Source organism: Vigna radiata, unplaced genomic scaffold (genome assembly GCF_000741045.1).
Source record: "Vigna radiata var. radiata cultivar VC1973A unplaced genomic scaffold, Vradiata_ver6 scaffold_146, whole genome shotgun sequence".
NCBI classification, from domain to species: Eukaryota; Viridiplantae; Streptophyta; class Magnoliopsida; order Fabales; family Fabaceae; genus Vigna; species Vigna radiata.
This window is the reverse complement of record NW_014542469.1, coordinates 289,356-315,205: the sequence shown is the minus strand read 5'-3', so window position 1 is coordinate 315,205 and position 25,850 is coordinate 289,356. Positions and strand designations below refer to the sequence as shown.

The 25,850-nt window shown below is 36.9% G+C and overlaps 1 protein-coding gene across 2 annotated transcripts; it reads left to right on the top strand.

Annotated features, from left to right (window-relative positions):
- Positions 1 to 2,815: 2,815 nt before the first annotated feature.
- On the top strand, positions 2,816 to 25,489 carry LOC106780116. Of its 2 annotated transcripts, XM_022776874.1 has the most exons (9): positions 2,816 to 2,954; positions 3,069 to 3,159; positions 3,902 to 4,132; positions 4,725 to 4,833; positions 14,248 to 14,293; positions 14,724 to 14,809; positions 15,276 to 15,334; positions 21,080 to 21,132; positions 25,144 to 25,244. In XM_022776874.1, coding segments are annotated over exons 1-9 (681 nt in total). In that variant the 5' UTR covers positions 2,816 to 2,950; the 3' UTR covers positions 25,146 to 25,244. The 2 variants fall into 2 exon arrangements, with proteins under 2 accessions (XP_022632595.1, XP_014523841.1); XM_014668355.2 differs by lacking the exon at positions 21,080 to 21,132 and having other exon boundaries at positions 25,144 to 25,489.
- The last annotated feature ends 361 nt before the right edge of the window (positions 25,490 to 25,850 follow it).

Genomic DNA, 25,850 nt, shown 5'->3' with positions numbered 1-25,850 from the left:
CGTGCTTGAAACATCAAATAAACCTAACCAAATTTAGTTAAAAGGACTAAATTCATACATTTTTGAAGTTGGGGGACTAAATTAGGCCAAAGTTTCGAAGAGGGACTAAATTCAACTTTCACTAAAAGTTAAGGGACCAAAAACATATCTGACCCTATATATATATATATATATATATATATACAACCTTATGTTCTTCATATACCACCAACCTGCAATGTAAAAAAACCAAACACCTGCAATGTAAAAAAACCAAACACTTGCAACGTTCACTTTCATTTTCACTAACTCCTGTGCATAGTGTAGCAAAGGGGCATATGAGACTTTTTCACTTGGATCCTTTCAAATCTCGCCTTCACAGCGACTTTACCTGCAATTCACCTGTAATCGTTCCGTACAAATCGCTACAAGTAAACACGACTTTACCTTCTATTCCTCATTCTCTAATCTCCGTAAACAGTATGTCGCCCTGAAGTGAACACAACATAAGTGTATAATCTATCTCTCATTGCGCAATGCTACTCATTGGGCCCCACTTCGTTTAATTTCTTCCCTCTTTCTAAGCTAAAAAGGAAACAATTTAAGAGTAAATTCACCCTGACAGTGCATCCAACGTGACCAATCAATGAAAAGATCTCAAGCTTCTCTATCCCCGTGCGCTAACAAAAAGCAGCAGTGGGCCCACACGTTGGCCAACAAACACAAAATGCCACAATACAAAAACATAAAATGTGACTCTATTCAATTACGTCGCTACTTCCACATGGTACGGGTAACGTAGGAGACATCTCTCTTTTTCCCAGGGGGAATCCTTAGAATTACCACAGCTTAGCTTTCAATTCGCCTCTGACCATTAAATGAAATGTGAATAACCCGCCCTCCCCTGTTTGAAAAAAAGGGTGCTTCCGGTTTTGTCGGTGCTTGAAACAATTTTGTCTTCTCCATATTACTATATCTCTAGAGTCAATAATTTTATATGAGGAACTACTGAACTCAATCACTTGNTGCCGTTACTCTTCAGTTTTCTGTTGAGGTCTATCCTGTAGAGGTACTCCAATTGGATCAGTGATCGATTTCTAGGTTTCGCCGTAAACCTAGTTGGTTACTTCCAATTACGTAAATCAATAGTTCAAACTGCACTCAAAGGTAGGGCATTTTCCATTTTTATAGGAACTTCTGTACCAGAAACAATGGTATCTCCAATTATAGCCCCTTTGAGGTGTAAAATATATTTTTCTCACCATCTCCATAGTGTATGAGACAAATGGATGCATTTCGATTAGGGTCATATTCTATGGTTACGATTCTACGAGAGGTTTCCAGCGTGGGTTTGAGGGCGCATTCCCTCAAATCAAAGCAGTTTGGGAAATGTTTCAAGACCATTAAACCATGGTTAACACTAGTGCAAAAATTAATATTTAAATACTTCTTCAACCCATTTTTGAAAATTAAAATAAAACAATTATAAATTATTTTTTTATAAACTCCTAAACACTTTTCTCACCCAATTCCGTACCATAACTAAATATTTATTTTTGGAAAATATATAAATAAAATAAAAGTTTTTTATTTTATTCGAATCTTCCAATCTCCTTCTTCAATTCACACATTATGGTAGGCCTGCATGGATCTCACCATTAACGAACTAAAAAGAAAATAACAGAAATTATTCTTGCAATAGAGAATAGAAAAAAGAAGGTTTAATTGTTTCTTTTGTTCACAATTTGGTTCAAGTGTATCAAATTCGTCTCCCTTTTAGAAAAATGTCAATTTCATCTCCATATAGAAAAAGTTTGTGTTAATCAAGTCATCTCCGTTAAATACAAACTAATGGTATTAAATGCATTATTTTTGTTTAGGCTAAATTTTCTCGCCTGGGTGAGATTTGCAAAAAACCAAAACACAAGTTTTGCTGATATTTTCGCTTAAGCTAAACAATTTTCGCTTGAACTAGATATTTTCGCTTAAGCTAAAATATTTTCGCTTGAGCTAAAAATGTCCTGCAACTAAAGTTGAGCCACTGAAACTCTTTCGCGTGAGCGAAACTTACTTCAATCATAATGGGAATGAGTTTGTTGGGTTGATTCCGCATGGTTTGAATGGAATGAAGTTGGAGGAGTTGGATTTGAATAATAACTACTTCATGGGTCTGATCCCTAATTTTGTAGCGAATAAAATGAGTTTTGAAAGTAATGATTTTTGCTTGTCGAAGCCTAGGGCTATGTGTGCATTTGAGGTGATGGTGTTGTTGAATTTTCTTGGGGGGTTGGGTTATCCACTAATAGGAATTCACCATCCCGAAACCAATACAAAAGAGTTTGACATCTCTGTCCATACAACATTTCCAAAGACGTCATTCCGATATTAGAATGATAACTGCTATTATATGTAAACTCTACACTGGTAAGATCTTATTAAGACATAATTTTTTTGGATGTTTATTCTAATACTCTATTTTTGATACTTTTATTATTAAGTAAAATTCATTGAAAATCGTTATTTTTGTGAAACTTAGTTCTCATCTAATTCGTCTCGCTTCTTATTTGTAGAGATGATATTAGGATTAAATTAGATTTACAATAATTTCTAATCAATAATGGACAAAATACTAGAAACTTCTGATAGTGTATTGCGTATATTTCTCTTTTTTGTTTTAATTTGGGATTTAATATAAAGTAAAAGGATGCACTAATTTCAGATGATAAAGTGCATTAATACTAGTTATTAAAACATCAAACACTTTTAGTAATTTTTATTTAAATTAATATAAGATTAATAATTAATTGAAAGAATCTTGTGTGTTGTTCATGCAAACGGGGACAACAATTTTCCGGTTAATCACCTTACTTTCCGTTACAGTTGTCAGTTAAGACAACAGCGCTTAGTGCAACGTAATCTGCTTTGTTTCGCTTCAATCTTTCTCGTTCTCAGCATTTCCTCCAACACATAAATGGGTGATTACTCCAACACCCACTTCCTTTTCTCTTTTTCTCTGCAACCACACACTCCCATTCTCCCTTCTCTTTATCTTCTCTGTTTCCACTTTATCTCCTGCTTTCATTTTGCAGCAAAAGCAATCCTTTTGAGCAACAAATGTTTCGGACACGAACAACTCTGGGTCACACGTTCTTCCCCCATGATGCAAAAATTTATCAACGGGTTAGTTAGCGTAATTAACTTGGTTTCTGGTTCCATAATGAATTTAAAACTCATTTTTCATTCGGAAATACAATTTAGGAAAAATACTAAGAAATTAGTAAAATTTAATATAATTTATCATGTGAATTTGGTTATTTTTTTTCCTATAATGAGAACGGAGGTAGTAATAATATGAGGGAAAGCAGGTATCTTTATGGTTATGGGTATTCTATGTCCATGTTTTCTTTTCCTTTCTTAGTTCTATCAATGACCATAGAAAACAATAAGCTTCAAATGATTGAGTGAAGTTGGGTGAACTTGCTTGAAGGATTGTCTTCCCTTTCTACGAGTGTTTGTTTATTGGTGAGATCTAGTTGTCGCACTTCTTGTTTGTGTTTCTTCTCTAAAAGCATTTGTTTGTTTAATTTTAAGAGCAAATTACACTCACATTTCATGTGATTTCTTCAAATTGCCCACCATATCTCTACCTTTTTAATGTTTACAATAACTTCTTTTAGAGAAGTGTGTAATGTGTTTCTTGATACTTGTCACTGTAATTTATTGCAAACATCTATGAAGGGATACTATAGGCTTTTAAAGGACGAATATGTGTAATGTCAAGAAACCACAAGAGGTATTAGGGTCATTTGCTTTTCTTTTATACTTTTTTTTTTGTTGGTATTGTTTTGAACCTTTAAATATCTTGTGAATGCGATCTTTGCTAAGAATAGTTAGTTTTTCGGACATGAATTTGAATTTTTAGGAAGAAAATAGACCTCAAGAGGAAGGCAGTAGCTTCCTTGAATTCAAATTCAAAGAGGGCAAATTTGTTTGCTGCGAAAAAGGAGAGAATCAGGCTGCCAACATATAGTGATGATTTTGGAGGGAAGAAATATCACATCAGTGAATTTCTGAGCCACCCCAGTGGAATTGCAGCCGTTTTGAACACAAAGGCCTTGCAATCATTTCATTCTCTTGATGCCAACACATACAGGTTTACCACCTCCTTAATTCTGTTTTGGTGGCTTGAGTTGTTCTTCCAATGGTTTGGCTAATGCAAATATTGTTACCTAGATTGTGACATAGAATTAGAGTCAAGTCAAGGGCCAGAGTGCAGGTTATGATGCTTACCAAATTCTATTGCCATATAGGGCACTGACAATACAAATGAACAGAATAGGTCATGAGTTGAATTTTGCTCTAAGGGAAAGTACTCAAAATTAATATATTTTTCATAAATTCAAAGTTTTTCGTATTACTGAAGAACATGTGCAGATAATTAGCTGATTTTCATGAGTTCAAAAGAAAGTAGAGCTGTTTCATAAATTTAGGTGCTTATACTGAACTACACTTAAAATGAAATGGTTCAGCTGATAGAATCAGTTGCACTAATCTAAAATCGGTTTAAAAATGATATTCCTTATGATCTGCAGGTTATGATTATTTAACCAATAGTCAGAAACTGTTGATTTTAGAAAGCAAGTACTTCTTTTTGTAAACGTTTTATGAACTGGCAAATATCTTACTGAACATGGGTTGTACAGAAGTATACATCTGTAATCAAATTATTATTCTTGTATGTGTAGATGTGAACTGCCTAAACTTCAATTTTTAAACTTTGAAGCTGCCCCATTGCTAGATCTGCGAGTTACCTCAACGGATGAAGACTGCTTGGTTGAAATGCTTTCTTGTAAGGTGTGAATCCTCGTCCTCCCCAACCCAAAAATAACAAAAATGTTTTTGTTCATGAAGTAAGTATAAGCTTTAACTTTTAGACTTCTTTTCAGTAAACTAAAACACAATGGACAATAGAAACAAAGCAATAAGAGATAGCAATAAAGACTAATACATAGATTCTGCCCTCCTTTTCTAAGCCACCAATTCACTCCTAAAATTCTGTTATGCCTCTCCATTTTCATATTTCCTTCTCTCTCTCTCCCTCACCCCATCATTTCAAAATTCCTCTCTCCATTACATTGCAGTCACCTAATACATTTGTAATTCTTCTCTCATAAACCTTGGCCAACACGGCTGCTTATATACCCTTGCCCCTCTTATCTTATACATGTGTTAAAGACCTAGCAACGGTTTGCACTATCTACTCCCAAATTAAGGAGTATTATAAAAGAGAATGAGTGACTATATTAAACACGTGTAGTTCAACAGCTGGATTTCTTAAAGTAAATTTTCTAGTAGTTATCAGATAGTAAGTGGTGATGATAGGGATAAGAAGAGATGGTTAATATATGAGAGAAGGAAGAAGTGTAACTAACTGTAACAGCTTAACTGCCTAGGACAGTTAAAATTGGGCCGGTGAGGCTGTATAAATAAAGGCCTATTAGAGGGGAAAAGGGTTGTTGATTGATTTGATTGTTAACAGGTTCTGACCTGTGAAGAGGGTTAAGCCTCTGCATTTTTTCTGTACAGATACACTACTGTGAATAATATACAGTTTTACTGTCTTCTTTGTGTCTTTTGGTGAGGAAGAGAGTTCTTGAATTAGGTTCCCAATTTAGGAACCTAACATTTGGTCTCACCTGCCAGATTTCAATCGGTGAGGAGACGTGAGCGCATGATGGAGGGAAGAGTGGTGGCAGTCGAAGGGCCTTGGAGGCTGTCGAGATTGCGATAGCCAAGATGAAAGCAGACACGGGGGCTCTGCGACAGGAGACAACAACGATACGACAGGACATTCAAGCAATCTTGAAAGCGCTTGGAGAACGTAACCACAATCACAGAGGCTAGCATCAGGATGATAATCAATCATCAGTGAATGATAATGGGGGTGTACCCAACGATGAAGGGGGAAGAGGCGGAGATGGTAACCAAGGAGGAATGGTTAATTGGAGGAAGCGGGTCAAGCTACCCGTATTTGAAGGGGGCGAGCCATGGGTATGGATAGGCAGAGCAAAGAAGTTTTTCGAGGTCCAGAGAGGGTGGCTGAGGAGGAGAAGCTACAATTGGCCTTTATTAGCATGAAGGGTTACGTCGGAAGTTGGTTCCGATTTTGGCGAGAGAAGGCCAAGAACCATTCTTTGGGATGGATTGAAGAGGGCTTTGGGAATACGATTCGAGGGAGGAACACGGGGGACAATGTACGAGAGGCTGTCTACCATAAGACAGGCGGGACGGGTGGAGGAGTATAATCGCGATTTCGAAGTACTGGTGGGGCAAACAACCCAGAGGTGGGGCAAACAACCCGAGTAGCAGATTATGGGTTATTTCTTGTCGGGCCTACGGGAAGAGGTGGACGATCATGTCAGGCCGCATGACCCACCGGATTTGATGACCGCCATGCGAGTAGCGAGAGATGTGGAGAAGCTGTGTACAACTTCGAAGGCGGGAGGAGGATGGGTGTCCAAGAATCAAAGTTCCTGGGGAAAAACATCAGGTGCGGTGGCGCAGGTGGAATCAAATCGTGACATGACGGCGCGAGTAGGGCCGGCGGAAAGTGTTGGGTCTGTAAAGAAAGGCGCGACCCAGGGGGGAAACAACGTGAGAGCTAGCGGCAGCGGGAGTGATCGGAATGTCCGCAATCTTCCGTACTCGGAATATGTCAAATAGAGGGAAGAGGGGAGATGTTTCAGGTGCGGCGGACCTTTTAGCCCTGGCCACCGCTGCCCAGAAAGGGGATTAAGGATGCTAATTCTGGCGGAAGAGGAGGAAGAGGCTGAAAGCGATGCGGGAATTGAGTTGAACATCGCTACAATGGAGCTATTGGCGCTTTTTGCAGGCGGTCTCACATCACCCAAAACGATGAAGTTACGAGGACGAATTGGGCGTCGAGAGGTACTGGTTTTGATTGACAGTGGCGCTAGCCACAACTTTATCAGTCAATGGGTGGTGAAGGAACTGGAGATGGCGGTGGTGGAAACCCAACCATATATGGTGAGCCTGGGGGACGGGCATAAGAAGAGAATCAGCGGTTGTTGCGAGCAGGTGGCATTGGAGTTGGGGGAAGCTAAAATTGCCGAACGATTTTACCTGTTCGAGTTTGGAGGAGTGAAGGTAATCCTTGGGGTGGAGTGGCTAGAGAAGCTAGGAAAGGTGATGGTGGATTGGGGGAAGTTGACGATGACGTTAGAACGAAATGTGGTGGGGCCCAATGCATTATTAAAGATGGATGAAGTAGAAGCCTGGCTTATGGTGTGGGAATTGGGCTCACTAGAGTCCAGGGAAAGTGGCCACAATTGTTTGGGCCTCACCGAAAAGCAAAAGAAGGAGATGGACTGGTTATTGGGCCAGCATGATGTGGTGTTTTTGGAGCCTACGGGGCTACCACCTAGCAGGGAGATGGTTCATCATATCCCACTTAAAGTAGGGATAGATCCCATCAACGTGAGGCCCTACCGGTACCCACACGTGATGAAAGGCGAAATCGAGCAACAGGTACCTGAGATGCTTCGAACGGGGTGATCAGGCCGAGCCACAGCCCATACTCGAGTCCTGTAATTTTAGTGAAGAAAAAGGACGATAGCTGGCGCTTCTGCATAGACTACAGGGCACTGAATCGAGCGACGGTGCTGGACATATTTCCCATGTCGGTGATAGAGGAGTTGCTGGACGAGCTAGGGGGGCTTCCTACTACTCTAAGGTGCACTTGAAGGCTGGGTACCACCAGATTTGCATGGGTGAGAAGGATATAGAGAAGACGACATTCAGAACGCACCAGGGGCACTACGAGTTCGTGGTGATGGCCTTCGGACTCACCAACGCGCCGACGACGTTTCAGAGCGCAATGAACCACCTCTTCAAGCCCTATTTACAAATGTTCGTGCTGGTTTTTTTGACAACATTTTAGTATACAATCGTACCTGGAGTGTGCACCTTGAGCATGTCGGGAAGGTCCTGTCAACATTGGAACGGGACCATTGGGTGGCTAACCAGAGGAAGTGCGAGTTCGGGCAAACCCAAATCAAGTATTTAGGACATGTTATTTCGCATAGAGGCGTGGAGATGAACGATGAGAAGATAAGGGCCGTCGTAGAGTGGGAAAGGCCAAGATTGGTGAAGAGCTTGAGGGGATTTTTGGGATTGTCGGGGTACTACCAGAGGATCATAAACGACTATGGCAGAATTGCCAAGCCTTTAACGGAACTATTGAAAAAGGGGGATTCACCTGGAATGAGAGGACGGAGGAGGCATGGCAAACTTTGAAGAAAGCTATCACGACAGCCCTAGTGTTGTCCCTACCCAACTTTCAGCAACCCTTCCATATTGAGTGTGACGCATCGGGCAAAAGGGTCGGTGCAATTTTGATGCAGGGGAAGAAACCCATAACCTTTTTTAGTAAGGCATTATCGGAAGGAACATTGAACAAATCCATCTACGAGAAGGAGCTAATGGCCCTCGTGTTAGCCATACAGCATTGGAGGCCCTATCTCTTGGGGCAGAAGTTCATAGTCCACACTGATCAGAAGAGCCTTCGATATCTACTGGAACAACGAATCACGACGCAGAATTAACAAAATTGGATAGCGAAGCTGTTGGGGTACAATTTTGATATTGTGTACAAGATGGGGACAACTAACAGAGCTGTTGATGCCTTATCCAGAAGAGACGAGGGTGAAAACGAGGAAGAAAAGGAGTTGTGTGTGGTAGCCAGGCCCTATTGGCAAGACTTTGATGAAATCACGAAGGAAGTTGAGGAGGACAAGGGGCTACAAAAGGTGATAGAAGAAATTAAAATGGACCCAAACTCCCACCTTGCCTACACACTGGAACACGAGAGGCTGCACTACAAAGGCAGGATGGTTCTGTCAGCGAAGTCTTCATGGTTACCCAAGTTAATGGCAGAGTTCCACGTAACGCAAATGGGAGGCCATTCGAGAATATACAGGACGTACATGAGGATAGCCCAGTCACTGTATTGGGTCGGGATGAAAAGGGATGTAATGTAATTTGTGGCTAAATGTCTTTTGTGTCAGCAACACAAGTATATAACATCCTCACCTCAAGGATTATTGCAGCCATTGCCTGTTCTGAATGCAGTGTGGGAAGAGCTAAGCATGGACTTCATAGTTCGTTTGCCTAAATCCCAGGGGTATGATGCAATTTTGGTGGTGGTGGACCGCTTGAGCAAATATGCGTATTTCCTACCGCCCAAGCATCCATACTCGGCAAGAACGGTGGCTGAAGTCTTCATAAGAGAAATCGTGAGGCTGCATGGGGTTCCGCAATCCATCGTGACAGACAGGGACCCATTGTTCCTAAGTATGTTTTGGAAAGAATTGTTCAAGCGTTAGGGTACGCAATTGAAAATGAGCACCGCGTACCACCCTGAAACGGACGGCCAGACGAAGGTTCTGAATCGGGTTTTGGAGGGTTATCTCAGGTGTTTTTGTTTAGAGTAGCCCAAGGGATGGATGACCGTGCTTCCGTGGGTGGAATATTGGTATAACACGAGCTACAAAGGAGCTATAAGGTGCACCCCTTTTGAGGCTGTGTATGGGAGAGCACCCCCCTCTTTGCATAGGTTCATTCCTGGCGAATCTCTGGTGGAGGCCGTGAGTCAAGAGCTTCAAACCAGGGATGAAGCATTGAAACAATTGAAGCTCCATCTTGAGAGGGCGCAGGAACTCATGGTGAGACAAGCTCATAAAAGGAGGAGGGCCGTGAACGTGGAAGTAGGAGACTGGGTATATTTGAAGATACGACCATAGACAAACCTCAATGCCAATTAGGCTCCATCCAAAGCTGACAGCCAGATATTTTGGGCCGTTCTAGGTGATCCAGAGGGTGGGGGAGACAGCTTGTAAGTTGCAGCTGCCAGAGACAATCCTGTCTTCCATGTTTCACAATTGAAGAAGGCAATAGGAGAACAAAGAGTAGAGAGGGAATTGCCATAGGACCTGCAGATAGAAGGGCCGTCGTTCTGGCCAGTGAATATCGTAGGAAGAAGGTAAATGCAGGAAGAAGGGGAGAGTGTGCCACAGCTGCTGGTAGAGTGGCAAGAAGGAGGGCCGGAAAGGGCTACATGGGAAAACAAAATGACCATCAAGGAACAATATCCCGATTTCAACCTTGGGGACAAGGTTGGTGTTCAAGGGGAGGGTATTGATAGGGATAAGAAGAGATGGTTAGTATATGAGAGAAGGAAGAAGTGTAACTAACTGTAACAGCTTAACTGCCTAGGACAATTAAGATTGGGCGGGTGAGGCTGTATAAATAGAGGCCTGTTAGAGGGGAAAAGGATTGTTGATTGATTTGTTTATTAACAGTTTCCGACCTGTGAAGAGGGTTAAGCCTCTGCATTCTTTCTGTACAGATACACTTACAATTTTACTGTCTTCTTTGTGTCTTTTGGTGAGGAAGAGAGTTCTTGAATTAGGTTCCCAATTTAGGAACCTAACAGGTGATATTGCTGTCCACTACTAGCAGGTGATATTGCTGTCCACTACTAGCGCTGAGAGAGAGTCTCAATAAAATACAAACCAAATAATAAAGTTTCTTAATATGTAGTTTGTAAGCCCCTTTTGAAAACTTTACTCAATAATATTCCTCAAGTGTTGCATAGTTCTACTCTATGATGCATGGATACGATACAATACATGCATCGGATACAACATCTATGATATGTCGATTCTCTTATTGTACAAGTAATAGGATACAATACTTTATATATGCATATTGAAAAATATACAAAAATTCTTAAAAATATGATAAATATATGATTGCTATTGTATGAATCCAAATTAAAATTAAATTTACAAAACATTATCAAACTAAAATGTTATAAATTATTGTCATCATAAAAGTATTATTGTTTTATAGATTAGATAGTTCATCAATAAGTATCAGTAAAGTATCCTAAAGTATTGAATATGGATACATATCAAATACGGATACATGGCACAAATTAAAGTATATGTGCATCCATATAAAACGAAGCCAAAAGTTTTTCATTGACCATTTCATGTGCTCAAAGTTAGGAAGATAGCTATACTTGTGTGGTTGAAATTATTTATAATTACTATATATACATGTCTTTATGTGGTTAATAAAAACAACATAGGAACCTCTAAAAGAGAACGAAAGAGAGTTTTGAGAGATGAGGTTTAGGGTTGATTGTTTTTTGACAATTTTTACTTGAGATCTGGTAGCAGAACAATATGTAAGGAGGTTCAACACACATAGATCTCCACACTAGTAAGATATTGTCTGCTTTGGGGTCAAGTCCTCACGAATTTGTTTTTAGTACCACTCCAAAAGGCCTCTTACCAATGAAGGTATCTTATGTGTATATAAACCCATGTCCATGTCTTGTTTTATCTGATGTGAGACTTTGTTTGTATCCTAACACAAGAGTCGCATGATTGTGGCGCTAAAGATTTGGTCACATGAGTGAGAAAGGTTTATCAACCTTGATGAATAAGAAGTTGATCACTATCAAGGATATGACAAAACATCTTTGTAATTATTGTTTGGATGGTAAACAACGAAGAATTTGTTTCGGATCCTCATCTGTAAGAAGATTAAAATTATTGATTTTGTTTGCTTTTTTGTACGTGATCCCTTGTAAGGTGGAATCACTAAATGGTAACATGTGTTTTCTAACTTTTATTAATGATGCTTTTAGAAAGGTATGTGTGTATTTTTTGAGGACCAAGGATTAGGTACTAGAAAATTTCTTGCAATTCTGGTAGAATGTTAGGTAGGAAAGAAGTTGAAGTGTTTATGTTGAGACGGTAGAGGATAGTATACTTCTAAGGAGTTCAATGCCTATTGCAAGGGATATGGAATTCAACAAGAGTACCATGTATACCTCAACACAATGGTGTAGCATAAAGGTTTAACCAAATCATCATGGAATGAGCTAGAAGCATGTTAAGTATGACTAAGATGCTTAAGAAATTTTGGCAAGAGGCTGTTTGCATTGGCTATCACTTATTAAATAGATCACCATTGGTTCCTTTGAATTTTGGGAGAAAGTGTGATTTGTAAAGACCCCTCATACTCACATTTGGAGGGGTTTAGATGCTTGGCATTTTCACATGTACTCAAAGAGTGAAGGCGAAAGTCTGATCCAAGAACCATGCCATGTATCTTCACTGATTCAAAAGTAGAGATTTGGTATTGTAAGAGAACCAAACATGAAAACCTAAATAAACCTACATTGGCTAAGTCTAATTATTATAGATATTGCTCCAAATCTTACACCTACTATTTTAGACAATGGAAAGGTGCATAGGGATGTTCTTGCAGATATGCTAGAGTATGCAAAATAGATTAATGAATCGGGTGAGCTTCAACAACCCAATGAAGAAAGATTAGAAAATGAAGCATCACCAAAACCTAATGAGCCTCAATTAAGAAGATCAAAGTAGGGTTCTAAAAGATGTACCCAGAATCACAATACATGCTTCTCACTAAAAATGGAGAACCAAAAGGATTCCAAAAAGTGTTGTCTTATTCAAAATGGTTGCATACTATGAGTTATGAAATGGATTCTTTTATAGAATAATCAGACATATGACTTAGCTAAGATCCTAAAAGAAAAGAAGGTGCTAAGGCATAAATGGGTTTGCAAGATTAAAGATAATAGTGGAAAGGTTAGAAAGCACAGAGCGTGACTAGTGGTTAATAGATTCTTCCAAATGATTTAGATGAAATCTTCTCACAAATGGTAAAAATGACATTGATGTGTGTCCTGCTCGGATTGATTGTTAGTTTGAACAAATGATGTGAAAACTGCAATTCTTCGTGGTGACTTGATGAAGAAGTCATGACATTTTGAGGTTGTAGAAAAGGAGAACCTTGTATAGAAATTCAAGAAGAGTTTATACGACCTTAAGCAAGCTTCGAGGTGATGTTATAATATATTCGATTCTTTCATGAGTCAAGGATAAGAGAATAATTTTAAAGCAGTATACCTACTTCCAAAAGTTCTCAGGAGGAGCCTTTGTTCCATTGCTACTGTACATGGATGACATGTTGATACTTTGTAAGTATTCAACAAAGATAAAAACATATGAAGGAAAACTTTTCAAGTCATTGACTTAGGATCAACTCAATGAATTATTGGCTTTATAGGATAGAAAAGTATGCAAGTTGTGGTGATCACAAGAGAAGTATGTTAAACGAGTGATTCAGAGGTCATACATGGAGAATATCAAGCTAGTAAGCTAACCATTGGCTAATCAATTCAATCTAAGAAAGAGTTTGTGTCTCTATTCTAAAAAGAAGATGCATGAAATGTTAACAATTCTTTACTCCTCAGTAGTTGATTTAATGGATGCAATGGTGTGAACGAGACCCGATATAGCTCATGTTGTTAGAGTTGTGAGCAAATACCTTTAAAATGTTGGAAAGGATCATTGTGAAGCAGTTATATAGATTTTTAAGTATCTTAAAGGCATGTCTAAGAAGTGTCTTTGTTACAGGGAACTTGATCCAATCGCAGAGGTTATATAGATGCTGATATGGCTGGGGTTCTTGATGGTAGAAAATCAAAGGATACAAACACTTTTGCAAGTGGATCTTGTCTTAGCAATCAAGGATGTAGAATTGTGTTGCTCACCCACAGTAGAGGCCGTTGGAAAAGAAATATTATTGTTGAAGTGTTGTCTCCAAGACCTTGGAATCAAGCAAATTGATGAGTTTAAACTCTTACATTGGTTTCATTTTTTATGTAAAGGAAGAATACAACAATTCTCCCCCTCCAGCTACATCTAGGAAGTCATTATCTAACATTCATTCCAACAAAGTCTTTGCTCTAGCTTTTCTGTACTCAGCCTTTCGTAAGCATATCCACTGCATTCTTATCCATGTAACGCTTTAAAGGTTCCTATGTTGTTTTTAATAACAGAAAGACATGTGTATATACTAATTGATAAACGTTACAAACAAAACGAAAGAGAGTTTTGAGAGATGAGTTCTCTAGAAGGGTAGTGTGAGGTTATATGAAAGTTTATGTGACAGTTTTTTATCAATAAAATTGATTATTTTCTCTCAATTCCATTTTTGCTACCACCCCATTTTTTCCAGGATTAATCAGTGCCCGAGATTTAATACATGTATATAAACCTTAGTTTGGTTAAACATGAGTCTTTGTAATATTCCTTTTGTTACTCATCCCATTTTAATTGTTTCATACTTTATTATTCACAGTTTGAGGGTTCAGAAGTTGTGAAAGAGCAAAACCGCCACTTTTCAGGTATTTACAATGTACTCTGTGTGCGTAGTTGTACATAGTTTTAAAAATCCTCCTTTGTTAAATTGAAGTATAAAAAATGTTTGTTTTCGGTTGAAATTTATCAGTCTTCCGTATAATAGAGAGAAAAATGTTTCGTCTCCTTGTTGCATAGCCCATTTGTTGAGGGTAATATTCTCCGCCACCTGGTGCTGAAAATACTGGAATAACTTTGGGCACGCAGGGAGAAAACAATGCAATTTCTTCAGATATATGGAGAAATATACTTGAGCACCTTTAAAATTATTATCTTCTTAATTGTTAGTCTTTCATCACAATTTTGCCGCTGAATTCAAGTTTGTATGTGATACATGTTTCGTGAGACTTTTTAGTTTTTTCAGTGCTTTTAACAATTTCATGGTAATTTGTTGTTAATAACTTCTCCGTTTTCCAGCATTCATGGTAAACCACATGAAATGGGGTGGTGCTGGTGCCGAATCATATTTAGAAGTTGATGTTAAGTTAAATCTCACACTTGAGGTTTGTCTTATTCTCATAAAGTATATAAATATTACATATACTGTTGCATTCATATTTGTTTCGCTTTTCCTCGATATAAGAGTGGTAATCATGTATGTTGTTATTTTCAAGGACTACGAACATGAATTGCCTTACTTCATGTAAATTATATTGTAGCCTTAATAGTACGAAAGTTCAGGCATTCAGTTTATTTTTATCGTCAAAGTGAAATTTTTGGTTTTTTTATCCTCTAAAAACTTATGAATTGAGTTGATAGATTCCTTCTTTCTCAATTATATATCGTTCAACTAACTCCAACATAATCCTTGTTAATGCTTTTTTTTTTTTGTAGCTGTGTATTCATATACTAAAAGGTCACTGATTTTTATCAAAATTAGTAACCATTACTATATTAGCATCAATTCAGTTTAATATAACTGATTTTTGTGTTTGCTTCTCATCATTAAAATAAAGAACTTGTCTGCAGATCTATACACAACCATTTACCATGATGCCTACTTCTGCCGTTGAGGGTCCGGGACATATGTGAGTTACTTTTAATTTTGTACTTTTAGATTGTGGACTCTGCATTTTCTTACGATAAATTTGTACATAAAGTGTCTTGCATGTAGATTGGCAATTTAAATTACCAACTATGGTTGGCTATAAATGTCATGCAAAACTCTTTTTATTATAGGTCTTTCACTAAGGTCTATGTACTTCATGTGGATGAGGAATATATTCAAAAGCAAGTTAATGGAAATTGAAAGGTTCTAGAACATTGGAATATATAGTTAATATGAGGTGTAGGACACTATATTGTAGTTATCTGTTGAGTTTTATGTTGACTCAACTTAAGGAAAAATCATCAAACACTATTTTTTTTTGTTAATGGCTTAGTTTCTCCTCCTTCTTACTTTTTTCTGTTATGTATCCTTTGACCTTTGTTAAACCATAGTGGTCTTTCTAAACATTTCACCTCAATAATCTGTCTAATCTGTGAAGTTGAACAATTCCTACTTTCAATTTTGACTTTACCAATTTATGTTATTAGATAATGAAAATCTTGAGATTGAATTCACAGTGATTCTTCTGTTAATGTATTTTATTATATCTTTATTAGATTATTTAAAACCTGTAATAGATTGTTGATAGGAATTATTAACAATTACTCCATGTAAATAGGAAATCTCCTATAATCCCTCCCTTTATTGCATATCTCTTGCAATCTCCCATATTAATGTAAAAACATTTTATGCTGCCTATTTAAGAAAAGAGGGCTGCAGAATACAAACAAGCTTTTCTAAGCAAAGAAATCATGTCATATACTATGCTCTCTCTTGCCTTGATATTTGACATGGTATCAGGACTGCAGAATACAACCAAGCTTGGTCTCTGGACCATGGTTTTTTCTTAGGTTCTAGTGTTGTTTCTTGTGGGTATCTTGGGGTTGGAGTAAACACCTCTTGTGGATGATCAGGATCTTCTATCGTCATATTCCTTTTGTCTTGATCTAAAATGTTTCGTGAGTTTGCTGCGTCATAAACACAGGTTTTGGAACCCGCCTTCCTCCATATGCAGCACACACAGGTTTGTGAGGTTGGTGCTGTCTGCCCAGCCGGCCATGCTCCTTCTAGGAAAACCGAGCTCTTACTTGGTAGATCGAGCGTCTACCCGACAAGCTGAGCTCCTACCAGGCAGGCGGAGATCCTACTCGGCAGGTCGAGCTTCTACTTGACAGGGCAAGCTTCTACTTGACAAGCCGAGCTTCTACCTGATAGGCCAAGCTTCAAACCAATAGGCCAAGCTTAAACCTAATACGACATAATTTTTCTCTTTTCTTTCATCATCTCTTATGATAAATCTGAATCCTATCTTGTTCGTTTTAATGGAAAAAGTTATGCTACTTAAGAATTTCAATTTAAGGTCTTTGTCAAAGGAAAAAAAATTATGAGATCATATTGAGGGTCGAGTTCTAGCACCTATCAGTGCAACGGATTTGGAAAAATGGGAAAGCAAAGATGTCTAAATCATGACTTGGATTCTTAGCTTGGTTGAGCCTCAATTTATTCTTAATCATAGGCCTTACATTGCTAAGGACATGTGGGATTATTTGAAAAAGGTTTATCATCAAGCGAATGCTACATGGAGGTTTCAATTGGAGTATGAAATAACTAATTTCACGCAAGGGAATCTATTGATTGAGGAATTTTTTTCTAGTTTTAAAAATCTTTGGGTTGAATATTCAAATATTATTTATGCAAGTATTTCTAGTGAAGCCCTAGCATCTACTCAAACCGTGTACGAGACTAGCAAACAAGATCAATTTTTGCTGAAGCTACAATCTGACTTTGAAGCTACTCGTTCTAATATAATTAACTGTGACCTCCCGCCTCATTTGAATGCTTACTTGAGTGAGCATCTTCGAGAGGAACAACGAATTACAACACATGTAGTGATGGAACAACACATCATTTCTACTGCTTCTGTTATTGTGACCTATGCTGCTCGAGGAAAGAATAAGACTAGAGATTTTCTGTCCAATGTTATAGTTGTAAAGGATTTGGTCATCTTGCGAAGGATTGTCCACAAAAATTCTATATCTATTGCAAGCAACGAGGGCATATTATCACAACTTGTCCCATTCTCCCTAAAAAGAAGCAATGCACTGTTTATCATGTCTTTGTTGGTAATTTAAGTCTCTACATTGTCCACTCCAGCTTCTTGATGGCAACCTCCTTAGTTAGGTTGGGCCAAAACTAGGAGATGTGCATGGAGGGGTGTTTCCTTGGATGGAGGGTGCGGAAAAGTGGTGGTAAATAGTCCAAGGATAATGAGCTAAGGTGTGGATGGTGCATAAGCTCATGACCTCTAGGAGATATGGTGATGATGGTGTAATGTTTGGTGGCTCTAATAGAGGTTAGGCCAACTCAAGGAGGAAGGTGACTAGAGGGGCCTCACGGGTTGCTCTAGTCTTGATCTAGGAAATGTATGGCCTAAATTTGGCAGCATAACATTACATTAACCCAAGATGAAATACAAGAGTGGAAACACCTCTATTTATAGGCCAAGGGTCTCCTTCTAACCCTAAAAGCATGATCTCCCACCTCTGCTCTCATTGGCCAAAAAGGAGGCCTTCTAAGGAGTGGACAAGTGTCCACAAATCCTCTCTAGTGATGGAAGGACATGTGACCACTCACAAAACACAATCCTCTCCATTCCTAAAGTGCCATGTGGCCACTATTAAAAGCAAAAACTCTCCACTCCTAAGGTGCCATGTGGCTACCTTTTAAAAAGTAAACCCTCTCCAATGGAAGCATGACACATGGCACACACTTTCCACTTGGTTTGGATGTCTAACTTTAAGGAAAATTCTATGCTACTTAGGCCTTAATACAAGCCTTAAACAAACCTACACTGCATGGTCGAATACAATGGCTTAAATTCCTACACTACTCAATCCATGTTTCATGATAGCTTCAATGGTTGTCCATAAGGTAGAGTTGACACCACCTTCAAGGATGACTTTCACTCTCTTGAAAGTGTTTGACCATGGCTAAGGGATTTGCCATCACATCTATTCCTACACCTTTTGCAAACACTCGTACTCCAAAAATGGTACACCAGATGACTGTGTCAGCTTTTTCTGCCTTTGGTCTTTCAGGTAATACTCTCGTTTCTTTTCAAAATTGGTACCTTGATTCCAGAGCCTCTAATCATATGACAAATTTCATTGTGTCTCTATCCAATGTGAAAACTTATGATGGCAATCATCAAATTAAAACAATTGATGACACATCCTTACCTAATAATGCTATTGGTGATATTTACCCTTCTTTGCCTAATGTTTTTGTGTCTCCTAGTCTTTTCACAAACCTTATATCTATTGGCCAATTTGTTGATCATGATTATAATGTCCACATAAAATGGGATGACTCTTTTTATTGTGCTTATCTCCTTCCACATATTGTCCTTTTTTTCACTAGTCTGTATAAATGATCAATAGTTGAATAAAATGTATCATAATGGTTTAGGCCATCTAAATTTTCATGTACTTCGTACTCCGTTTAAATCTTGTTTGTTGGGCAATAAAAATTCATCTGTTTCTTTTGATTACTACTTGAAAACTTGGAAAAAGTAAAAATTTACCATTTCCTCATAATGCATCTCGCGCAAATAATTATTTTGACATTATTCATAGTAATGTTTGGGGGATTTTGCCTGTTATGGCTCATCTAGGTTATAGGTACTTTGTTACATTCATAGATGACTATAGTAGATTTACTTGGGTATATTTTCTTCAGTATAAAGTAGATGTTTTCTCTGTTTTCAATGCTGTCTCATTCCTTAAGACTCAATTCTCTACTCACATAAAAAATCTTAATATTTGATTCTGGAGGAGAATATATGTCTAATGCATTTCACAATTTCCTTTAACATGAGGGGATAATATCTCACTGTTCTTGTCCTTCAACACCACAACTAAATGATGTTGTTGAAAGAAAGAATCGTCATCTTCTTGATGTTGTACACACTCTTTTGCTTGAAACCTTTGTTCCTCCTAGGTTTTGGTGTGAAGCTCTTTCCACGGTTGTCCATTTAATAAATAGATTACATTCTCCTACTCTCCATAATGTTTCTCTTTTCTATAAGTTGTTTGGGTTCTCCTTCATACTTTGATCTTCGTACTTTTGGTTGTATTTGTTTTGTGCATCTTCCTGCTCATGAACGTCACAAACTCACTAATTAATCTGTTAAGTGTGCTTTTCTAGGTTATGCTCTTAATCAAAAGGGTTATGTTTGCTATGATCCTCAACTCCGTCTCATTAGAGTTTCCAGGAATGTGATTTTCTTTGAAAATCAATATTTTTTCCCCTCATACATTGCACCTTCATCTTCATCTTTATCTCTTATGCCACACTTTTTAGAATCTTCATAAACTATGGATTGGTTCAAGCTTGATTTCATGTATGAAAGACGTCGTCCTCATCCTCCTAGTACCCTTCATGGTGATGCTCCAACACTTGATTCTGACCCACCTCGTGCACTGGATCCTGTTCCATTTGTTCTACGTCTTCATCAGTCTATTTGATCTTCAAAACCCCCTGGTTGGTATGGTTTCTTTGCACCTGTTTCTTTATCAACTACCTTGTCTTCTATTACTATTCCTTCTAATTATACCTAGGCTATGGAACATGAATGTTGGAAAAAGGCAATGTAAGAAGAACTCCAAGCACTTCAAGAAAATCACACGTGAGACATTGTGTCTTGTCCTCCCATGGTAAAACGTATTGGAAGTAGATGGGTTTTCTCTGTCAAGCTTTGATCTGATGGCTTTTTAGATCACTATAAATCTTGATTAGTAGCTCTTGATGATAAACAAGAGTATGAGATTGATTATGAGGAGACATTTGCTCCTGATGCTAAGACGACTACAATTTGGACAATCCTTGCTGTTGTTGCTTCTCAATCTTGGCCATTGCATCAAATAGAAGTGAAGAATTCCTTTCTTCACGATGATCTTAAAGAAGAAATATACATGAAACTTCCCTCTAGTATGCTTACTTCTTCTTTTATTGATGTTTGAAAACTATGATGTTCCTTGTATAGGCTTATACAGGCTCCTCGACCTTGGTTTGAGAAGTTTCGCACTACTCTAGTTCAGTTCTTCTTCACGCAGAATCAATATGACTATTCTCTCTTCTTTCACATGTCTTCCATTGGTATAGTTTTCCTTTTGGTTTCTATGGATGATTTCATCATTACGGAAATTGATCCTGACTTAATTTAGAAGTTGCACATTGAGTTACATGCAACATTTCACATGAAAGATCTTGGACAACTTGCTTATTTTTTAGGATTTGAAGTACATCATTGATCTAATGAAATATTTTTAAACCAACAAAAGTACATTCAAGATTTGATTCAATTGGAGGGTTTAGATGGAATTACGCCAGTTGAGACATCGATGGAAGTCAATGTCAAGTACTAGAAAGATGAAGAAGATATTTTGCTGGATCCCACTCTTTATCGGCGTTTGGTAGGAAGTCTTATCTACCTAACCACTACTAGACTTGACATTTCGTATGTTGTTCACCAGGTCAGCTAGTTTATGTTTGCTCTTTGTCATCTTCATTTTGTTGTTGTTCGTCGCATTATTTGATACCTTAAAGGATCACCTACACATGGGTTTTTTTTTTTTTTTTTTTTTTTTTTTTTTTCCAAAGTCTTATCTTTACAGCTTGTGGCATACAGTGATGTTGATTGGGCAGCCTATCTTGATACTCGTAGGTTCACTACAAGTTCGTGTATGTTTCATGGTGGTGCTTTAATTTCTTGGAAATGTAAGAAGCAAGATCGTGTTTCTAAATCTTCTATAGAGGTTGAATATCATTTAAAGTCACTTGCTTGTGTTAAAGTTGTGTGGTTATGTGGCTTTTTGGAGTAACTTAGGTTTTTTCAACCTACATCTACACCTATTCATGTCGATAATACGAGTGCTATTCAGCTTGTTGCAAATCCAGTATTTCATGAACGTACCAAGCATATTGAAGTAGATTGTCATTATATTCAAGAAGCCTTAACCAACATTATCATCCCTCTACCTTACATCTCCACTGATCTTCAAGTTGTTGATATATTTACCAAACTCTTGTCTTGACAGTGCCATCAGTTTATTGTTGGCAAATTGTTGCTGGTTGACTTACTAACATCAATTTGAGGGGAGATGTTAATGTATTTTATTATGTCTTTATTAAATTATTTCTACCTTTAATAGATTGTTGTTAGGATTTATCATCAATTACTCCCTGGAAAGAGGAAATCTCCTATAAGCCCTCCATTTATTACACATCTCTTGCAATCTCCCATATTAATGTAAAAGTATTTTATGCTACCTATCTAAGAAAAGAGGGCTACAAAATACAAGCAAGCTTTTCTAAGCAAAGAAATCATGTCATACTATGCTCTCTCTTGCCTTGATATTTTGACAACTTCTAGATGTGGACAAAAGTTCTTCTCAAGATATTTTAGAAAGTTTTAGATTGTATTTTGTTAAGATATTTTAGGAAATTTGAGATTATATTTTTAGTTTTGTTCTATATTGGTTTTATCACTAGCATATCAATCGTGCAATCTCAATTATTTGCTTCCTAGATTAGGTTGTTCTTGTTTCCTAAAATATCCAATCAATGTATTTATGCAAGATAAGATGTATGTTATGAGACTAAATAAGAGAGAAATTATTTTCTTTTAATTTTGAGATGTATGACACCTTTTGATCTTGGGAGCCTCTGATTGTGTGGTTTAACTTCGACCTTTATTTTGTAAATCTAATTGTAATCTTCAAAGTTGTATAAACCTAAGCATAGCCTTCATTGCTGCTTGTTCTTTGTTCTTTGTCAGCCTTCATTGCTGCATGATCTAACCTCCATTATTGTGCTTCTCTTATCAATTTACTTCTTTGTGCCTTAATTCCACATAATTGTAATGACTGAAATAGAAAATGGTGACAGGCCGCAAATTGTAGGAGGGATAATCTATGAATCCTCATATGTTTACACACTCTAACAAAATGGAATTACTGAATGGAAAAATCGGCACTTACTAAAACAAACTAGAACACTCTAAAAGAATGTTCCAAAATTTTTTTGGGGATAAGGCATACTTATTGGTACTTTTTTAATTAACAACTTATCTTCTACTATTTTGTCATTAAAAGTTTCAATGGAAGTTCCACATATAACTCGTACACTTAACCTTCCACCTAGAATGTTCGGGTGTGTCTCATTTGCATATCTTCACAAACAACAAGGGAGAAAACTAAACTCAAGGATGGTTAAATGTGTTTTAATAGAGTACTCTATCACACAAAAAAGGTATAAATGCTTTCAAAATGTTATCTGTGTTAAGGGATATCACCTTCAATACCCTTCAACAAACTATTCATCCTTTGAAAAATTGTCATCTATCCATATACCCTTTCTCACAAGCCTAAATACAATAACTATACCTTTTTCTAAATATGAGGCATTAATAGACAAAAAGTGGAAACAAGCCATGGATTTAGAAATGAAGGCATTGGAAAAGAATAATACTTGTAAACTAGTCACCTTACCACCTAAAAAGAAAACCTATTAGGTGCAAGTGTGTTTACATAATAACATTTAAGGCTGATGGGACTATTGAGAGTATAAGGCTAGGTTGGTCGCCAAAGAGTTCACTCAAATTTATGGAGTGGATTACTTGGAGACCTTTGCACCAATTGCAAAAATGAACATGGTCAAAGTAATTTTGTCTTTGCTAGCAAACCATGGTTGAAACTTGCAACAATTTGATGTGAAAAATTCATTTTTACATGGAGATCTTGAAGAAGAAATATACATGGAGATACCAATGAGGTGTATAGGGCAAATTAAGGCCAACACAGTTTGTAAGTTGAGAAAATCACTCTACAGGTTGAACCAATCACCTAAAGCATGGCTTAGGAGACTCACCAAAGTCATGATCAACCTTAATACAAAGGTAAGGGGACCACACTTTATTCATCAAGCATTATGATTCAAGAGGAGTAACAGTTCTATTGATCTTTGTTGATATCATTGTTATCAGAAATGATGAAAATGAACAACAAAAGTTTGAGCCAATGCCTTGCGAAAGAGTTTGAAATCAAAACTTTAGGAAAGTTAAAATATTGTATGTGAATTGAAGTAACCCATTCCAAGAAAGGGATCTTCATATCTAAACAAAAATAAACATACATTATTGACATGCTACAAGATACAAGTAAAACAACTTGCAAACCATCACGTACACCTATTAATCCAAATACAAAGTTGGGAAGTGGGAAGGATGATGTTGTTGTGGATAAAGAAATTTACTAGAGACTTGTGGGAAGGTTTATTTATCTATCTCAAGCTAGACCAAATATTGCTTTTGCTATGAATTTAGCTAGTAAATCTATGCATCAATCAAATGAAGCACATTTACATGTTACTCTTAGAATTATCTAGTATTTAGGTACACTAGGAAGAGGAATTTTGCTCAAAACAAATAAGAATGTCAGTCTTTAGGCATATATAGATGTCTGGTTATGCAAGATCAGTTATGGATGGGAAGTTGACTACTAGATATTGCATCTTCCTTGGTGTAAACCTAGTAACATGGAATACTAGAAAGAAAAGTGTGATAGATAGATCGTGTGTCGAAGCATAATTTTGAGCAATGACTCATGGAATATGTGTAATACTATGGCTGAACATTATATTGGATGTGGGATGAACCAATGAAATTATATTGTGACGATAAATTTGCAATCTGCATAGCTCGCAATGGAGTAGAACATGATAGAACCAGACACATTGAAGTGAACAAACATTTTATTAAAGAAAAGCTTAACAATGACTTGATTTGTACTCCATATGTTTCTACTCAAAGGATAACTGGCAAACATACTCACCAAGGGGCTGAACAATAGTAACTTTGAGTGAATTATATCCAAGTTGGGAATAGAGAACAATTATTCACCATCTTAAGGGAGAGTTGTCAAAATATTTTAGGAAGCTCTGATTTTATTCTTATTGGTTTTAATATCTTGGTTTTATTACTAGCATGTAAATCCCACAATGTTAGGAATTTGTTTCCTAGAACAGACTGTGCTTGTTTTCTAAATTATCCAATTAATATATGTATATATATCAAATGAATGTAATGAGACTGGATAAGAGAAATTATTCTCTTCTAATTTTTAGATTTTTATTTTTGCTATGGATTCTGTTTTAACATGAATAATAAATAAGCACCCAGTTTAAGCAAGGTGATTGCAGTCATATTCTGCAGTTAACTTACAGTAGATATTGATTGTCTCTCTGGGTTAAAATAACAGTAGCCTTGTGGCAGAAATCTATTTTTGTAATTTGGATTTGAATGAAAAATTATAGATTGAGGTTTAAAGTGACAAGAATTTAAATCTCCTAAGAATTTTGGTGAATATCTCTTCTTTTCAACGTTGTATGTATGTGACATTTAATTAGTTTATGCTTTAGGTTAAATAATTTTCTTTTAAAGGATGGATTTCTTAGGCTTAGTTAAGTGGTTTTTAACCTAATTTAGCTTATTTCAATATGCTTTAGTATTCAAACTTATGAATCAGTTTCATTTTGTAAGAATCTTTTGAATAAGTACTCAAATAAGAAAGTGAGGAAGAATATCAAAGGATGTGGGTTTTTTTTCTTCTTTTCTCCATGTCATCACCTTGTACTCAAAGTATGTTACCCTTGTCTATAACTTGGAAGAAGAAAAAAGTTAGTCACTCGGCATTTTGTTTAGGATGAATAATCTCTTTTGGTATGCAACAGAATGATGCAGGCTTTGGTGGACAGGCTGGTGCCACTGCTACTACAGCAGATGCTACAAGATTATGATGCATGGGTTAAAAAGCAATCATACTCTTTTAAATCAGGATTCTAGGTATGGAGAAGTTGCCTGTACACAATTTTTAGATAGAGAAGACTAATAGAGGAAGAACAGTTGATGTTTCTGCCAAAAGGAGAAATAATAGATTTCTGCAGTTTCCATGTAAACAATACACTTCTAGTTTGTAACAGTTTCTCTTTCTCTTTCTTTTATTTAACATTGTAACAATACATTCTATCCACCTAAGTATTATGCCTAGAATAACACCACTGAGATGCAAAGATACAACCATAATGAATAACAGTATATATATATATATATATATATATATATATATATATATATATATATATATATGACAAAATGATAAAAGGTTACAAAATTTAGTGAGACAATTGTATTTCTTAACTCAAGTATCACGTTTGAGAGTTTCGATTTTTAGATTTTAGTCATATTATTTAAGTCTCTTAATTTTTCTTGTAATTTTCATTCAAATTTAGTCCAATAATTTTTTAAAACATTATCCACAATTATTAAAATTTTAATTTGGCCTTTTTTTAAAAACATGACTTTTTTCTTCTATTAAATGGATAAAAGTGGCATTTATACCGCATGAAGATGATGACAACTTCGTTTGCATCCTGCACTC

Coding starts and splice junctions, on each gene's coding strand:
- LOC106780116 (XM_014668355.2), top strand. Junction 3,160..3,901: donor ATGCAAAAATTTATCAACGG/GTTAGTTAGCGT, acceptor TTGAATTTTTAG/GAAGAAAATAGACCTCAAGA. Junction 4,834..14,247: donor TTGAAATGCTTTCTTGTAAG/GTGTGAATCCTC, acceptor TATTATTCACAG/TTTGAGGGTTCAGAAGTTGT.